The 17,115-nt window shown below is 47.7% G+C and overlaps 1 protein-coding gene across 1 annotated transcript in view; it reads left to right on the forward strand.

Annotated features, from left to right (window-relative positions):
* LOC118769286 (ephrin type-A receptor 3) overlaps positions 1-17,115 on the forward strand; it is a 123,388-nt gene that overhangs the window by 76,325 nt on the left and 29,948 nt on the right. The window contains exons 5-8 of the mRNA XM_036516337.1: positions 155-490; positions 2,695-2,807; positions 6,278-6,440; positions 7,621-7,729. Coding sequence (XP_036372230.1) covers positions 155-490; positions 2,695-2,807; positions 6,278-6,440; positions 7,621-7,729 — 721 coding nt within the window. The remainder of the gene's footprint in view (positions 1-154; positions 491-2,694; positions 2,808-6,277; positions 6,441-7,620; positions 7,730-17,115) is intronic.

Consider the following 17,115-nt stretch of genomic DNA (forward strand, 5'->3'; position numbering starts at 1 on the left):
GTGTGCGCGCAGTAATCAGTGGAGTGATCCCTTACTGTACCGGTGTACTGCATGATATATACTCATTATTGCTTTCTTTTTTTTCCCATGTCTGTGTGTGTGTGTGTGCGTGTACGTGTGCGTGTGCGTGTGCGTGCACATGTGTGTGACACAGGACCCCCCTCGGCCCCCGAGAGCCCCATCTCCACCATCAACGAGACGTCGGTGACGCTGGAGTGGAGCCCGCCCCGGGACACGGGGGGCCGGGGGGACGTCACCTACAGCGTCCACTGCAGGAAGTGCTCCGGGGACGGTAGGAAGTGCGGCCCCTGCGGCGGCGGCCCCCACTTCACCCCACGGCAGTTCGGCCTGTCGCTGCCCAAGGTGCAGGTCACCGACCTGCTGCCTCACACCAACTACACCTTCAGCATCGAGGCGGTGAACGGCGTGTCCGACCTCAGCCCCAGCCCGCGCCAGCTCATCTCCGTCAACATCACCACCAGCCAGACAGGTACGTGCACCTGCAGCGGGGAGTCCCCGGCTTTCCCAGAATGCACCCTGCAGCACTGTGCACCGTGACCAGTGAATGCAGGGGAATTTCAAAACCTGGAACTAAAGATTCAGGCTCAAGTTAAAGTGCACGTGCATGGATATGCTCTCTTTTAATGCAAAGTTGTATTTTGACGTACTTTGGCCGATGAAAGCTACTGAAACACTCACTGCTCTGTAGTTTTCCAGGGCTCCTCACAGCGATACAGTACAATACTTTACAATATAGTCATTGGTATCTAGAGTGACTTACATAGGTTACAAATTAGAGGCTTCACTGACTCAGAGTGATTGACTGAAACTCAACAAGTATTACAAAAAACACAGCAGGTGTGATGATTTCTTATGTTGCACCTGTTGAACTGCGTTGAAAAGGAGGGAGATTTTATCTAGCCTTGATGGTTGTTTCATTGATTAAAAACACAGCTAATGTTTCTGAAAGCTTCTGCCTTTCTTTTGTTGCTCGGCCTTTCACAGTTCAGGCGAATGGTTTGACTTTAATGTGAGACAGCAAGCATGCCCACCATCTCTTCGAGACTGAAGCAAGGTTTGCTGTTTTTTTTTTTGCTTTCTAATGCACATTGTGAGTCATTCTGGGGAGTCAAATTTTGCTGTCGGGCCGCAGATGCGTGCGGTATTCGGTTATTGAATTCACCACTCTGTCAGGCCCTGTTCCTCCCCGAAGGCTAGTCTTTAGACCCTCCATGCCACTGAAGCTCTGGAGCACTTGGCAGTGGCTGTGCCCAAATTAGGTCCCCTCTGTGCGCACCGAGGTGACCTTTACCCACGGTTCGAGGAGGTTTTGTGGCATTTCGCAAGCGCGAGAGGCGAGTGAGTGGTTCCGGCTCCCGCCCCTGAGATGCAGGGTGGGGCGAGGTCTCTAGCTGAGATGCCGGAGAGGGACCAGACTGTCAGGATCCACAGCCTCGTGTAGCACTGTAACCTTGGTAACCTGTGGGATGGCGGGGGACTGGGGGGGTTAGCATTCTTGAGTGTGCTCTGAGCCCCGGACCTCCGAGGAAGGCACATTTGCATATGCATGAAGCAGTGCCAACTACTTCAGAAGAGCCTCTCTGTGTGTGTGTGTGTGTGTGCGGCCTTGTGTATGCCGGCACGTAGGGGCATGATATTTACCCAATGGCAGTGGTGCTGACAGGTTGCGTGAGGGGGGGCGCCATTAAAGGGGGCAAATGTCAGCTCATTGGCTGCCCCTCACCTGCTGCCGCTGAGAGCAGGGCAGCTTCATCTGTGGGGGCATGAGGAACGATGTCTGCGACTTCCCTGACCCCCCCCCCCCCCAAGCCGAGTCGACAGTGCGAAGACACGGGAGCAGGGGTGTCACTGTGACGCACCCTCAGCTTTCGGCAAAGGCCCTCTGTCCCAGGGTTACGTCAGGAGAGGAGGGGAAGAGGAGACTGAGGATCAGCTCTGTGTTCGTTTCTCCTCCCCTCGGCAATTCCTGGAAAACTCGAGTGCTTTTATATACCGTAATACAGCTCCTCCATCTCTTTAAAAAAAAACCCCACCCCCAAGCGTCCGTGCTCTTTAATTAGAAGTGCGATTAATCCTTGCTGTCTTACAGCTGTGATCAATTTCAATCAGCCTCCCTTCCTCTCTCCCTCTCCCTCCCTTCTTCACTCTTTCAAATTCTCTCTTGCTCTCCACTGATTCTCATTCTGTCTCTCTCTCCTTTCTATGTTCGTTTTCTCTGTATTTCTCTTTCCGTCCACCTTCCTCTCTCTTCCTCTGCTGTCTTTCTTGTCATTTCTCTGTCTCTCTATCCTTCTGTCTTATACTTTGTTTCTGCTTCTCCTCTTCTTACCCCATCTCTCTCATTCTTTCTTTATGTTTCTCTCCTCACTTCTTTTTCTCTCTCCCCTTCTCTCCCTCCATTCCTCTCCTTCCCTCTCTCCCTCTCACCCTCTTTCCCTCTCTCTGCCTCCATCCCCATCTCACCCTCCCTGTCTCTTTTCCTTTCTCTGTTTCTCTCCCCATTCTCTCTCTCTCTCTCCCTCCCCATCTCTCCCGCTCTCCCTCTGTCTCTCTCCCCCGTCCCACCCTGTCTCTTTTTCTCTCTCCCTCCCTGTCTCTCTCTCTCTGTTTTTCTCCCCATGCTCTCTCTTTCTTTCTCTCTCTCCCTCCCTGTCTCTCTCTCTGTCTCTGCAGTGAGCGTGATTCTGAAAGAGAGGAAGAGTAAGGACAGCATCACGCTGGCGTGGCAGGGCCCCGAGAGGGCCAACGGGGCCATCGTGGAGTACGAGGTCATCTACTACGAGAAGGTCAGTCGATCAAACACGCCCCGCGCCCCTGCCCGCCGACTGCCTACACGCTGACCTGTGACCCTCGTTAAAGGCAATCCTGATTACTCACGGGCTGTCAGGCTGAGTGGATGTAATTGAGGTTCAGACTCTCATTGTGCCTTTGGGAATGTCTCCTTTTCCAGGCTATTAACCCATTCATATGATATTATCACTTGGTGGCACGTAAGTTATGATGGTGATGTCCTTTCCTCCTATGGTTTAACTGCAGGATTTCTTTACCTGCTGTTCTTCAATACCTCACAAGCTTGATTGTGAAATTACCTCATTGCGACACTGATATACTGTATGTAGAAACCAAGCAAATGTTTGTTCAATGTTACGCGTTGGGAACACCATGAAAGTATCACGCGCTTACTGGGTTAACCTCTTTGGGGCGTTTCCTCATCCCATCAGCACCCCTCATCCCCGCTGCAGCTGGAGGGAGGGCGGGCGGGGGCGGGAGCAGGGTGGGGTGACGGGTGCGGGGGCTGGGAGCGGTGATCTGGGCTGGGAGGTTTAGCAGGCAGATGGGGACGCTGGTGAGGACAGCTGCTGTGAGCCTCCGCCGTTTGATGTCGGCGGAACCCGGCACTAACGCTGAAGCACAGTCAGCATGTTCCCTCCTCTCAGCAGGGGGGTGTGGGCAGACAGGGGTGTAGGGACATCTCCCCAAAAAATGAAATGCTTTAAACCTAGTCTGAACATGTGGAGGTGGCCCGAGAGGAAAATTTCCCAGCCCGGTGAAAGAGCTTTTAGACACTGAATGCTGGCTATGGGGAATTTTAGAGGGGCTGGCAGACTTAACCATAGGAATTTACTGACCTAAAGCTGTCCTCATGAACAAACCAAAGACACTGTCTCACAGTGGTGATGTCACAGTGCCAATGTAAAGGCAATGTTCTAGAGTCTTCATACATCCTTTGCTGAATTTCTTTAAAAAAGCTTGAAATGCCAAATGGCTTTTTTGAATATATATGTTTGTTTATATATATAAAAAAACTATTGTTTGGCTTTAATGCAAAGACAGGTCACCTCAGTTACAATAAAACAATACCTTGCCAAAATACCAGTAAGCTTTTCTGTCCCATGAGTCAGTGCAAAATCAAGAGCAATTCACGTGAAGAACAAATGCTTCTCCAGGGAGCACTAAGTGAAGGTCGAGCTGTTTGAGCCAGCTGCTTCATCAGTCATTGACTAATTTGAACCAACTGGAGCCCTTGTCTTTTGGAAGTCAAAGTGCTTTGATGGGTTTGATACTCCGTGTTACTAAGGGCTGTGTCACACGAGAAGCCGCTTGGATGAGAATTTGATTTCCTACTTGGACAGCAGCGATAGCTGTGCTCCAAACAGGGTTGCCAAACTTCCCTTTGCTACACTGTTTAAACATCATTTCATATGAATAAAACTCCATATGGCATTTTTAATAAAAGTCTACATTTTCCATAGATAGTTGTTTCTATGTATTTTTAATCTAAATGTTGTGATGTATTTATTCATTTACTGCTCAAAATGTTTCTGCTACATCATGTGTTGTTGCTCTAATAGTCACTATGTATTGGGGAGTCGCAACCCAGGTAACAATCTGTAGTAATACTAATCACCATAAAATTTACTTAAACACTACATTTTATAAAATATTTGGCAACCCAATGTTCTTAACAAAGCATCATACGGACTAATCAAACAAGACATAAATAATATAATAATGGAAATCATGTTTGAAAATAATATATTTTAAAAACAAAACATTAGGAAAAATTAAGATATAATAAAGGTAAGTAAGATCAAATAACCGCATAGTAAATAAATAAATAAATAAAATCAGATCAAAATGAGGACAGGTGATCCAAAAACAATTTTTTTAAAATGTGTTTTCAGTTTGCTTTCAAAATTCTCTGTTGACAGTGTCTTGTTTCAAACAAAACACCTTGCCTCTCCACTGCGCTCTTGATTTACCCGTGGAACACAGAGAAAATTATTTTGGACCATCTGAGATTGGGTCTGGGCTGGTAGTCATTTAACCGATCTGCTTTGAACTGGGATGCTGAGCCACTTCATTTCAGAACCAGTAAAATGACCTTAAAGTCGATTTTAAAACACACTGGCAGTCAGTGTGTGGAAGAAAATATACGAGCGATGTGTAGGCCTACCCCTCGTTTAGTTCTGGTTGCAGTGTTCTGTAGCAATTTCAGCCTCTAAAACGGTTGGTTTAGAGAGTCGCGCAGTGTAGTTGTCTAAGGCTGCTAGCAATAAAAGCGCGAATTAACCTCTCTGCAACTGCCTGTATGAGAAATTGTCCAACTCTGGATATGTTCCTCATATGAAATAAGGCTTTTTTTGATAATGCAAAGAGCTGATAATTATGGACATTCAAATGATATGCCACTTTACATTTTACATTGAGTCTTATGAAGGAATCGTTTTGACTCCATGTCTTCATCAGAGTAGCGATTAACTCTGAACGCACCAGTGCCTAGCCGTTCCTGCCCATAATTATTTTCTGCCGTATCGTTTCTGTGTATTAATCGTATTTTCCTACATTTTGTTATTTAGTAAAGGGAGCGTAGATGACAGCTAGGGACTCAGAGAGAACCCGTCACATTTCAGCAATGGCGGCGAGGTTCTGAGATTTTTTTCAGAAGAGGCTTTTATTTTGCCATCAAAATGACATCATCTCTTAACGCCTTTCGCTGATTCATGCCAACGCTTCGGCTTTCAGTCGGCGGGTTAATCTGATTACTCTGCCGTGAACTTCTGCTGAACTCGCCACGATCCAGGCGGTAATATGTTCATGAATGAAACATTTTATTACTGTGATTTCTGTTATTGCTACCGTTATTCTACATGACAGGAGTTTTCGAAATGCTATTCGTATCGACGATACGAGCCAGTTTTCATCGCTTTGTTTGTTGGCAGCAACTGCACAAAAAATCCAATTACCTTTAGGGGCTTGAAGTTTAATGATTTGTTTGTTGTATGCGAAAGCATTGGAGAGCAGCTGTTTAACAAACATGAAAATCAAAGGGGAAAAAAAAATGTTTGGCATTAGCGTTCAACTCGGATTCTCTCCCCCCGTGGACTCTGAAGCCTGTTGTCCATTCACGGAAATTAGCATTTTCTGTGTTGTTGGCTGGCCTTTGAAAATGATATTCATGATTAATTCCGCTAATCGCCATCATTCTGTTGCGGAATTGCTTTAGAGTGCGATGCATCAGCTCTCTCACCGGGAACTTGATGTTGACTGTAAGCCTCAAAATTATTCAAAAACACCCCCCCCCCCCCCCCCCCATTAACATACAAACAAAAACAGATTGCACCAATGTATTGGGTTGGGTTAGACGTGCATAATTCGAAGGAAAGTAACGGACCGTTTCAAGAGAGTGTGCATCGCACTCAGACGCGTTCTTTTTGGGGTTTATCTCTCTTGTGCTGGGTTTGTCTCCCATCAGAACCAGAGAGATCAGAACTACACGGTCCTGAAGACCAAGTCCAACATAATGACCGTGGACGGGCTGAAGCCGGGGACCACCTATGTGTTCCGGGTTCGAGCGCGCACTGATGGCGGCTATGGGAACTACGGTGGGGAGATCGAGCTGGAGACCAGCCATGAAGGTGTGCGCCGCTCTCCTCTTCACTGTGCCCCTCTAAACTCTGTACACCCCTCTCTCTTCTCTCGTCCCTAGCTTTTCTCCTCTTCTCCCTTTCCCTCCTTCTCCTTCCTCTGCTCGCTCCACTCTCCCCTCATCCTCTCTCTCCTCTGCCTTTCCACTCTCCTCTCTCGCACTTCTCTCTCTTGCTGTCATGCCCCTCTGTCTTTCTCTCTCTTCTCTCATCTCTCACTTTCCCCCTCTTTTCCCCTTCCCTCCATTTCCTGTCCCTGTCATCCTGTCTCTCCTCTGCCTTTTCGCTCTCCTCTCTCACCTCCCTCCCTCTCTCCTCTCATACCTCACTTTTCTCCTCTTTTCCCCTTCTCTCCTTTCCCTGTCTCTGTCATCCTCTCTCTTCCACCCTTTCACTCTCCTCTCTGGCACGCCCTCTCTCTCTCTCTCGCTTTCACGCCCCTCTGTCTCTCTCTCTGTGAACAGATGCTCATGAAATCTATAAATCCACTGCTGCAAGGCTGTGAAGCAGAGCGTTTCCCTGCTCATAGGCGTTGCTGTCTTCTTTGGAAGGGATACATCATTACATGCCTCAGAGGACAAGAACACTTTCCTTTAACAACCCTGGCCTTGTGGTCAAATCACTGTTAAAAGGAAGACTTCAAAAGAATATTTAGCGCTTCAAGTTGGTGTTTTTGTTATGAGATTAAATCAGATCCTGGGAGGATCTTATTTATTGTTGTAATTTGCATGGATTTGCAGGCTTATCCTGTCCTTGTCTTTGTCTGGAAATTGACGGTTCTGGTAACTGCTGGTTCATTATCCTAAAAACATGGGATGTTTGTTCAAAAAATGACGCCTTCCGACAGCTAAGTGTCTGAAAATATAATTATGTTTTGCTGTTTATCTTCCTTGGGTGCAGCATTATCCTCCATTGACTGGCATATTTCCTGCCTGCATTTTACCTACTGAACATGTCATAATTTTTGTAGGAAACTCTTGGTGGTGTATAGGTAGGGATTATGCCCAACCATCCCTTAACTTAGAGGATGGCTAAACGTACCCGTGACCTCAACAGACTGGAAAAAGTCACATTTCATCCTGTCCGATATGGTGAACTGACTGTTACTCGCCTCCATGCTGCCGTTACGCTCTCTCCGTTTAAACTGCTGCTCTCCTTCCTCTCCTGACAGACATGCTGGCCATCGGAGATCCCAACCAGTCCACCATCCTGGCCGTGTCCATCGCGGGAGGCATTGTGCTGCTTGTGCTCCTGGTGGCGTGCTTCGTAGTCAGTGGGAGGTAGGAGGCCCTCCAGTTGCATTCTGGGAAGGAGGTGGGTTGCGCTGGTATCACTGAGGAAGTTTGAGGGGCGGGGCAGCAGGGTAACCCGTCCATTGGCTGCCAATGGCTTATTGCTGCAGAGGCGCTCCTGGACATTGCTAATGCTCCATCAGCCCCACAGTGGCACAAAGCCGCTCAAGCTAAGAGCTTACTGAGGGAGCATAGCACAAGGCAAGAGCTAGTTCGGGTCATGCAAGCTGTAGTCGCTAAACCGGGTCACTTTTCAGCTTGCTCACCTACCTAAGCTCTTCCATTTGAAACAGTGCCCTGATCCAGTAGAGTAAGGGGACTTCCTCTTGCCCTTTACGATAGCCTCAGTTATTTATTTATTTGGTGAGGGGAGGTGTTTGGAATTGGGGCTTTGGATTTGTCATGATTATTCTCAGTGAATAGTTAAAGAAATGCGTACCCTTGACCGGTTCCAGCCTGGCCAAAATTAAGGCTGCGGTGACAGACAGACAGGGGGAGGCTCCCTGAGAAAGGGTCTGCTCGGAGCGGGTGCTGTGATCGTGGAACGCTTCGGTCTACTGTAGGGCCTTTTTTTGGGAGGAGAGAAAGAGGAGGCGTAAATCATAGCCGCGGAAAGGCAAACAGACTGGACGGGGGTGGAACATCAAAGCGGCGCGGAGCCTAGCAGGAGGCTGTGTGTGTGTGAGGCTGTGTGTGTGTGTGTGTCTGTGTCTGTGTCTGTATGAGAGAGTGCGCTCACCCATATGTGTCTGTGTGTGTGCGTGCATGCCTGTGTGCTTGTGTGTATATGTGTGTGCGTGCATATGTGTCAGTGTGTGTGTGTGCTTGTGTGTGTGTGAGTGCACATGCGTATGCGTATGTGTTTGTGTGTGTCAGTTCCTGTGGCTCTTGAGAATGAATGGTGAATAGCATTTTTCAGTCTCCTCAACACTGAGACATGAAGAGATGAATCTGTCGTCTTTTCGTCTACTTCGACGGGTAATCAAGTGCTGTCATTTAATAATAGAGGGTTCTTATTCCTCCCTCACATAACATTATACACATCCTTCATCCGAAAATCAGGTTTGATTTTCAGCACGCTCCAACAACCCCACTCACACGGCAGTCTGTGAACAGATTTTCGGGACGGAAAGTCGAAGCCAGACATAGCTATGTGTGTAAGCGTAAATTGAGTGGATGCCGGGCTGTGTTTGGCCCGCAGAGGTTCAATAGGACAAAATACCTCCTTTTAAAATGAATTCATTGTGAAGTGCCTTTTGAGTGGCCAGGGACATGGCCCGCCATAGGCCGGTTCATGCCCGCTCCCCGGTGAAAAGGAGGTAAACGAAAGATTGTGTTCCAAAAGGGGACTGAAAAGGACTCGGAGCCGCAAACCTGACCCTGTGGAGCACATTGATGACCGCACGCCCTCAAGGATACGTCAGCACATAAAAAAAAGTGATTACTGCACTTGTTGAACGCCTGCTGAATTGCTCTGCTCTTGTGCTCGATGCAGCTTTCTGATTGGACGAGGACACTCGTTTCACACAATGCCGAGTGTGTCTGTTTGGGGGAAGGGATCATTTCATATCAGTGGGTAACATTTTATGGGCATCTTTCCTTTTTTACGATGACATCATTTGATGTATGCCATTTGGATTTAGGCCTCTACGAAGAGGGAGATCGAGCTGGGTATACAGAAATCAAGAATCTGAACACTAATGTTTGCAGTGTTTAAGTGTGTGCTGTACTGTAGGTGATTTCGACCGGTCCTCATATCTAGCAAGGGTTTCAATGTTTAGTGCCTTAATCAGGGTGTCGATAGGCAGTGAATCCCTGAAAATTTTCATCCTGGAAGATGGGAAAAGTCATGGAAGGTGGTCAGATATCCCACTGCCCTTGAAAAGTCACAGAAAGTTGCCAAAATCAAAAAAAACAAAAAAACATTCTTTCTTTTACAGCAAGGAAAGTACATTTATTTTTCTTGCTTGCTAGCTTGATGTCATTTACTGCCCAGTCCAACAAAGTCAGTGTGCTGATACAGCTTACAAATTGGCTAGCACACTGGCTTCTACATCAAGTCCTCCACCAAAAGGTGACTGATATTTGTTGCCAAGCGCTTCTGAGCAAGCCTGATTCAAACTGGACTTTTATTACTATGGCAATAAAAACAATCCTTGTAAATGTTATGCTCATCCTTAAAAATCTGATTTGAGCTGCAGCTCTGGTTTATCCTGATCCGAGATGATTGCCTATCTGCCTGAGTGCGACATTCAGCATGTACACAAGGATCCAAGCAGCACCGTGTGCTGTGAAACACACATACATTCACACACACACACACACACACACACACACACACACACACACATATATCCATACACGCGCACACACACACACACACACACACGAACACACACACACAAACACAGACAACTCGCACATATAAATACTGTACACATACATACACACAGATAATTTACACATACACACACACACACACACTGTATATATACATAAATACTGTATACACATACACACAAATACTGTACATACGTACACCCCCACACACTTATCCATACTTGTACACACACACACACACACACACACACACACACACACACACGTGCGCACACACATACACAAATACAAATACTGTACATACATACACACTCAACCATACTTGTACACACACACACACACAGTCCACAGAGAACAGTACACCCTCTTCATTTTCATAATCAAGCTGTATTGCTAACATTGGAGTGTGAATCACCGTCAGCTGTAACTGTGTGTGGGAAGCAGGGGTGGAAAAGCTAGAGGGGCAGAGGAGAGCAGAACCGCAGCCGTTGGAGAGGAGCCACAGGAACGAGGTGCTAACCAGCTTTTACAGGGCAGGCAATACATCTCCATGAATCACACATCTGCACCTTTACATTTAACTGAAGGCAAATGAAGAGCTTACGACCAAGAGGGGGTGACAAAGGAATCTCAGAGTGGACTGTGAAGGGGAAGGGAGAAAGCTGAAAAGGATTTTTGTGTGTGTGCGTGCATGCGTGCGCGTGTGCGCTTGTGGGTGCGCACGCGTACTCACTTGCATGTATAGTACGTGTGTTAGCTCAAGCTCTCGCAAAGCAACATGAAAGGACCTTGAGAAATACCGTGTGCTTATAAATATACATTTGTGAGGTGATCTCGGTAGATCAAAGACGGTACTTGAGAGGTAAGGAGAAGCGGAGAGCGCAGCAGAGGAGGGAGCACGGAAAGGGGGAGGACAGGAGGAGTGTGTGCACAGGACACCAGAGAGGACTCGTCCGAAGGGAGAAGGATGGAGAGAACGGGGGAAAAAGAGCACGGGGAGGTTAGAAAATGCAAGAAGAAAGAAGCAGAGGTACAGCGTGAGAGTGGAAGAGAGAGGGAGGGAGAGCATATGAGAGAGAGTAAGACAGAGAGGGAGCTGTTAGGTGCAATTTGAGCAGTGTGCAGAGTACTTATGGTCTGGACTTTGATGCATCATACAGAATGTTAAATCAGGAGGGCTTGCTGACTACTCATTATACACCACAGCTCTGTCTCTCCCTCGCTCCCTCTCTCTCTGCCTTTCTCTCCTTCTTTCTCTCTATCTCAGTTCAGTTCAATCCAATTCAATTTGCTTTACTGGCATGACAAAGATTACATTTGTATTGCTATAGTACTTGTAACATCATGTTATATATGCGCATATATACAGCACTATGCTTGGACTATGCAAATCTGCATATCTGCATATTTTTAAAATGAAAGAGTATTGCTTCTGTATTGCACATGCTCTCTCAGACTCTGTCAGGGAGTGATATATGGTGTCACGAGCAGGCTATCTTGTCTTTCCTTTCCAAGGAGATGATGTGGATATCTTGGAGGTTTATGCAAGGGGGGTGTATGTTATTTATTTAATGTGATTGCTGTTTTTTGTATCTAAGAATGTTTTCCACTCATGGCAAAGAAATGTAGGTCTGTGTTCACTACTTGGAGTTGACAGTTTGAGCACACCTAGGCTGGGTTCACTGATTCTATACTTTGTTGGTGTTTTCATAGTTCTACGGGTTTTCTCACGGTAGTCATGCTATCTGTCAGGAAATATATTGTTTTTAGGGCAGGAGGGCATGCAGTTTTGCTTTATGCTGCTGTTTCTGTTTGTCTCTCCCTCTCGCTCTCTGTCTCTCCATTCTTCTTTCCCGCTTTCTGTCCCTCTTGGAGGTGGAGGGTATCTATAGGGTAGCTTGTATCTCCCAGGCTCTGGCCTCTCTTTTTGTAGGGAGCTGAGGCAGTTCTGACCCAGACTCCGGCCTCTCCTTGTGTAGGGAGCTGAGGCAGGTCTGACCCAGGCCTCTCCTTGTTTAAGGAGCTGCGGAGGTTCTGACCCAGACTACGGCCTCTCTGTGTGTAGGGAGTTGAGGTAGTTCTGACCCAGACTCTGGCCTCTCTGTGTGTAGGGGGCAGAGGTGGTGGTGGTGGCCCATTTGGGGTGCTGTGCCTTTCTCCTCTCCTGTGGTTCCCCCTAAACCAGCTGCTGGTTATCTGATGAAACCGTTTCCCCCCGGAGATTGTGGCGTCCCCACTGTGGGACCAGAGGGTTACTGGGGCTTTTGGCAGGGCGGGGCTGAACCTCTGTCATCACTGCGGTTATTCCGGTTGCCAGATTGTTGGAAGTCTGGCGATGGCGGAGGATTCATGTCAGATGAACATTATTGCTTGTTCGGTGCTTTGTGCCGTAGTGCAGATCTGATTTTAGCCAGCCTCACATTATCAGAGATGCAGATGGCATGGAAAAAAAGCACTTACCCTCACTCTGAAATTGCTCGCTGTGGTAAAAGTGACACCCGATACGAATCCACATGGATGTATTATCTGATCCTCCCAGCACCAGGTCACCGTGCCTCGCAGCCAGCGTGCTGAGCTGAGCGAACCAGACAGGAAAGACATCAGTAAAAATGAAAAGCTTGTTTGTTTCCTTTCCATTTGGAGCGGCGAACACGGTCCTCTCCTCCCTGCTCGGTAATTCATGGTGACAGATTCAGAAACGAGTATCTGGCCCGATTTGGTTATGATTAAGGGGAAAACATAAACTCTTTAACTGAACGCACTCCTTTGGCATTTCACAGGATTTAGCAGCCCATTACTTTTTGTTTTGTGTGCTTAAAGCGTTTCCAAGCTCGGTTAGTCCCTTACAGAGGGATGACTGCAGCATTCCAAAATTTCAGTGGACAGTGAGATCCCACAGCTTTTTATTTATGTAATTTAGGATGGCGAAACAGTGAAGTGCAAAGCACGCCTTAATGGGTTTGGCGTGCGCAGAGTATGTTAATTGGAAACTGCGCTCTTTAAATTGGGAGCCAGAGAGACACATGGAGAGGACAACAAGCCATGTTTTTTTTTTTTTTTTTGTTTGATTTATAAAACATTAACTCTTCGTTTGGTTCATACTTTGTATTGTACTCACTACAAAACTGCAGTGGGCAGATCCAAAGCTGCTGTTGGGTGTCCCTTTGCTTGTTGCCTGTGGTTACAGTAGCTTCCCATAAGGCAGTGGGGATAGTAAAAACCCCCATGATTCCCTGCACACTGCTGAGAGATACCTTTGCTCCGACACCCAAGAGGACGCAGATTGGCAGGCCCCACACAGGCAGGTAGACTTCATTTCCGTCTCCCAGCGTTGGTTAGGAAGGTTAACAGATAGGGGCCAACTCAGCCTACCCTTGCCCTGAATCTGTACTTCCATAGCTGAGTCAGGTGCACCAGGTGAACCTGGTGTGGGAATCCACTTGGACTGAATTTTTGAAACATACGGAGTGCTGGAGGCAAGGATGTTAGACTGAAGTAAGGAAGCATCTGTATTTTCCCCAGAAACTGATTCTCTCAACTGGTGTACAGTAGTGACTAACCCTGTGTGGTTTATCGCTTGCATATTTGTGTGTGTGTGTGTGTGTGTATGTATGTGTATGTATGTGTAGGTGTAGGGGTGTATGTGTGTCTGTGCACGCGTGTGTGTGTATGTTTGTGCTAGCATGTTAAATACCATGCCTGTAAGGGAAGGCTTTCAAAGTATCTGTCACTGTGAGTGAGTTATTGCCATTGCCTGCGCTTTACGGACCATCTGAGCAGACCTGTGGAGCTACTCTCCAGTCTTTCCCTGTCAGAGGCAGAAAATGAGGGAAAATCTGGCATGGCTTCAGGGCGCTCACACAGAGACCCGGGTCCCCCTCAACACCTCCGCCCTTGTCTGCTGTTTCACGCTAGTCTCACCCTGCACTGTGCAGTTCCGGACTGCTGTGCATCTCAGTGCACGAGCCCCTGGACTGCAGCGTCTACAGCACATGAGATCGAGCTCTGCCTGTACACCTGTGGCCATGATTGGGCGATCATGTCAATTACATTACATTGCATTATTGGCATTTAGCAGATGCTCTTATCCAGAACAACTTGCTTTTTTTTTAATAATGTTATCCATTTATACAGCTGGATATTTACTGAGGCGATTCTAGGTTAAGTACCTTACAGCACCAGCAGCAGTGCCCCAGTGGGGATTCGAACCGGCAACTTTTTGGTTACGAGTCCTGCTCCTTAACCGCTATGCTACACTGCTGCAATAGCCTCCCAATCAGAGTGTCAGCCCTGAATGCGCAATGACAGGAAAAACAAGCTGTCAAACAAACGGTCAGTGAGGAAGTATGTGTTCCTCTTCTTCAGCCCTGTGCTGAAGAAGCACCGAGGGGCTCCCCTCACCAGCTCAGAGATCATTGCTGGATTTTTATCATGTTCCAAACAGCCTGCTTTGAAGAAATACCAGTGATGGCTGCTTCACATTACACTTTGGTGGGTAGGCCAGGTTTTGACCCTCATCGTTAACTCCGTCCACTGTGTTTCCACAGGACATATAAAGAAGCCTAAAAAGCCAGGGGCAGACTCTGCTTTCGAATATTAAAATATCCACGGTTTTAATTTGCCTGTTTTGTCTGGGGGCGAGTTGGCACCCGTGCAGGTAGGGAACCCCCTCAGCGATAAAGTCAGCAGATGGCCGGCGCTCGTCGAACCGATCCCCCCCCCCGTCGCCTCGCTCCCTCCCGCCCCCGTTTCCTCGGGAAGCAATTAAAACGCGGCGGTTCTTCTTTATCGATTCGGTTCAAACTCCCCGGAATATCCTAACAAGGCTGCCGAACGCCGTGGCGGCGGCTAACACAGGTGCCTTTTCATCGGCGGATAGTTATGCATCATTTGCAAGTCTAAGCCCCGTCATTTGCATTTCTTAAAGAGCGGAAGAGGGCTAAGAAGTTGGTCAGACGCTAATTAAGCAATTTTACCCACTTTTTTTCTGGGTACTTGCCAGCTCTGTTACTTTCTCACAATGCCAACTATTCTAGAATTCCACATGCATTCCACGACAGTTGGTGTTTTTTTTTTTTTTAAAACAGTTGCATCCCACTCTAGTCATGTAGATGTCTTCTTTCTCACTCCTGCTGCCGCCACATGTCTCCTCCTGCCCAGCTTGGCTTATATATGCCCGGTCAGGGAAGGAGTCCATTCAAAGCACCTAAACACCCACCCAATCACCTGTCCTAAAAAAAAAAAAAAAAATGAGCCTCTGGTGTGGAAGTGGTATGATAAACAGTGATGTCATGTCATACATAATTGTCACAGGTGTTAAGCAGGCTTAAAACACCTGGTCCATGAAAACAGTGGGACTTAAGGACCCCCGTGCCTTGTGTGTTGTAGGATGTATTTTTATGATACATACACCACAGCATCTGCTGTCCACCGGAGGAGCCTTTTCGGCTGGTGTCCGCGTGTAGTGATTGAGCTTCGATTTTTATAAATGCAGAGGCTGCTTGGAGATCATCCTATCCCATGCTGAAAGAAGGTGGCCCGGTGTTTTATGTTGACTTCGGTGCTTTGCTTTCAAGGCCGTGGGATAGCATTAAAAGCTAATGACTCATTCAGGCTGCGTGCGCTGCAAATTAGCGCCGCGGTGCTTCACGCGCAAACACCGAGTCTAACGGCGAATGGGAGAGTGATCACTGGCCAAATCGTGTTGCCTTGAGGCAGTCGCTGTTTGGCAGGGTATTAAATGACATGTAAAGAGACAGATGCCACATGCAAAGACAAAACGGGTCTCAGACGTCGGATAAAACACAGTATGTGTATGGTGGCTGCCAGCAATGTTACGGAAGTGTTAGGAGAACGTTACGTGCTTGCGGGTCGATCTTTGCAGCTGAACGCAGCTGAACTTAACTGCTCGTCTTCGAGACTGGGTACTCCGTCTGTCCATCTGTGCAATTGTCAGCTTGACTGGTATAGACATGAGCACAATGCCGTGTGGCACAATGGCAGTAATGAAGTGAATGTAGCGATTTAAATCTGAATTAGGCGCTGAGTGCATTTGGTCTCAGTCCGTAATGGCTTTGCACGGTGCGAACCTCTCAGATGCCTGTTTAAACCACAGTGCATCTGCTGCACACGGCTTTGTGGGGGCTGGGAATGTAAATGGTTTAATTTAGTTTTTAACATAATTATGTGTAGGTATTACCTGTCATTTCTGCTCTCTAGTAATGGGCACTTTAGACATGATGCAGCTGACTCTCACTGCCAAAGGAGGCTGAAGTCCCTGCAGGCGCAATATTCTGTAAACACACACACACACAAACACACACACACACACCAACTGACACATATGTGTGCACACATACACACACTGACACATACATGTGCGTGCATGCACACACATATGTGTGCACACGCACACAGACACTGATACAGATGTGCACACACAGACAGAGATACATACACACACACAAACTGACACATGTGCACACACACACACACACGTGCACTCACACAGACAGACAGACAGACACACAAGGCATAGCAAGATCCTTAAAGCAGTCATGCACAAGGGGTCTGGTGAGGCAGATAGCATTCCTGTTGCACGGAGCCAAACAACGTCAAGCAAACGTTGCGAGAACATTGTGCGTCATCTGCAGCACTCGTGTCTCCCATTGGTTCAGCTGCGGTTAACAAGCTGCTCTCCAGGCTGTCTGAGGGCTCCGGCATCTCTAATCGACTGAGGGACACACCGCGCCCTCTTCCTCAGCCACGCTCGCCCGCCATAGCTGGGCGGCCGCCCGCTGCGGCGTCGGCCGATGGCGGTTTTATTTCCTCTCGGAGCCAACAGCGTAGCGAGAAGCCGGGAGGTATCGGAGGAACGCCTCTTGTTAATTGAATGCAGGCCGGCGTATTGGATTGCAGGGTGATAAAACCGGCGAGGGAGAGAGCGGCATTACCCCAGCAACACCCCTGTCTCTCCCGCCACTTCAATTACCGTAATGAATCCGGCCTGAAACCTGGTGTTTTTTTTTTTTTTT

The sequence above is a fragment of the Megalops cyprinoides genome, chromosome 2, assembly GCF_013368585.1.
Source record: "Megalops cyprinoides isolate fMegCyp1 chromosome 2, fMegCyp1.pri, whole genome shotgun sequence".
In the NCBI taxonomy this organism is placed as follows: domain Eukaryota; kingdom Metazoa; phylum Chordata; class Actinopteri; order Elopiformes; family Megalopidae; genus Megalops; species Megalops cyprinoides.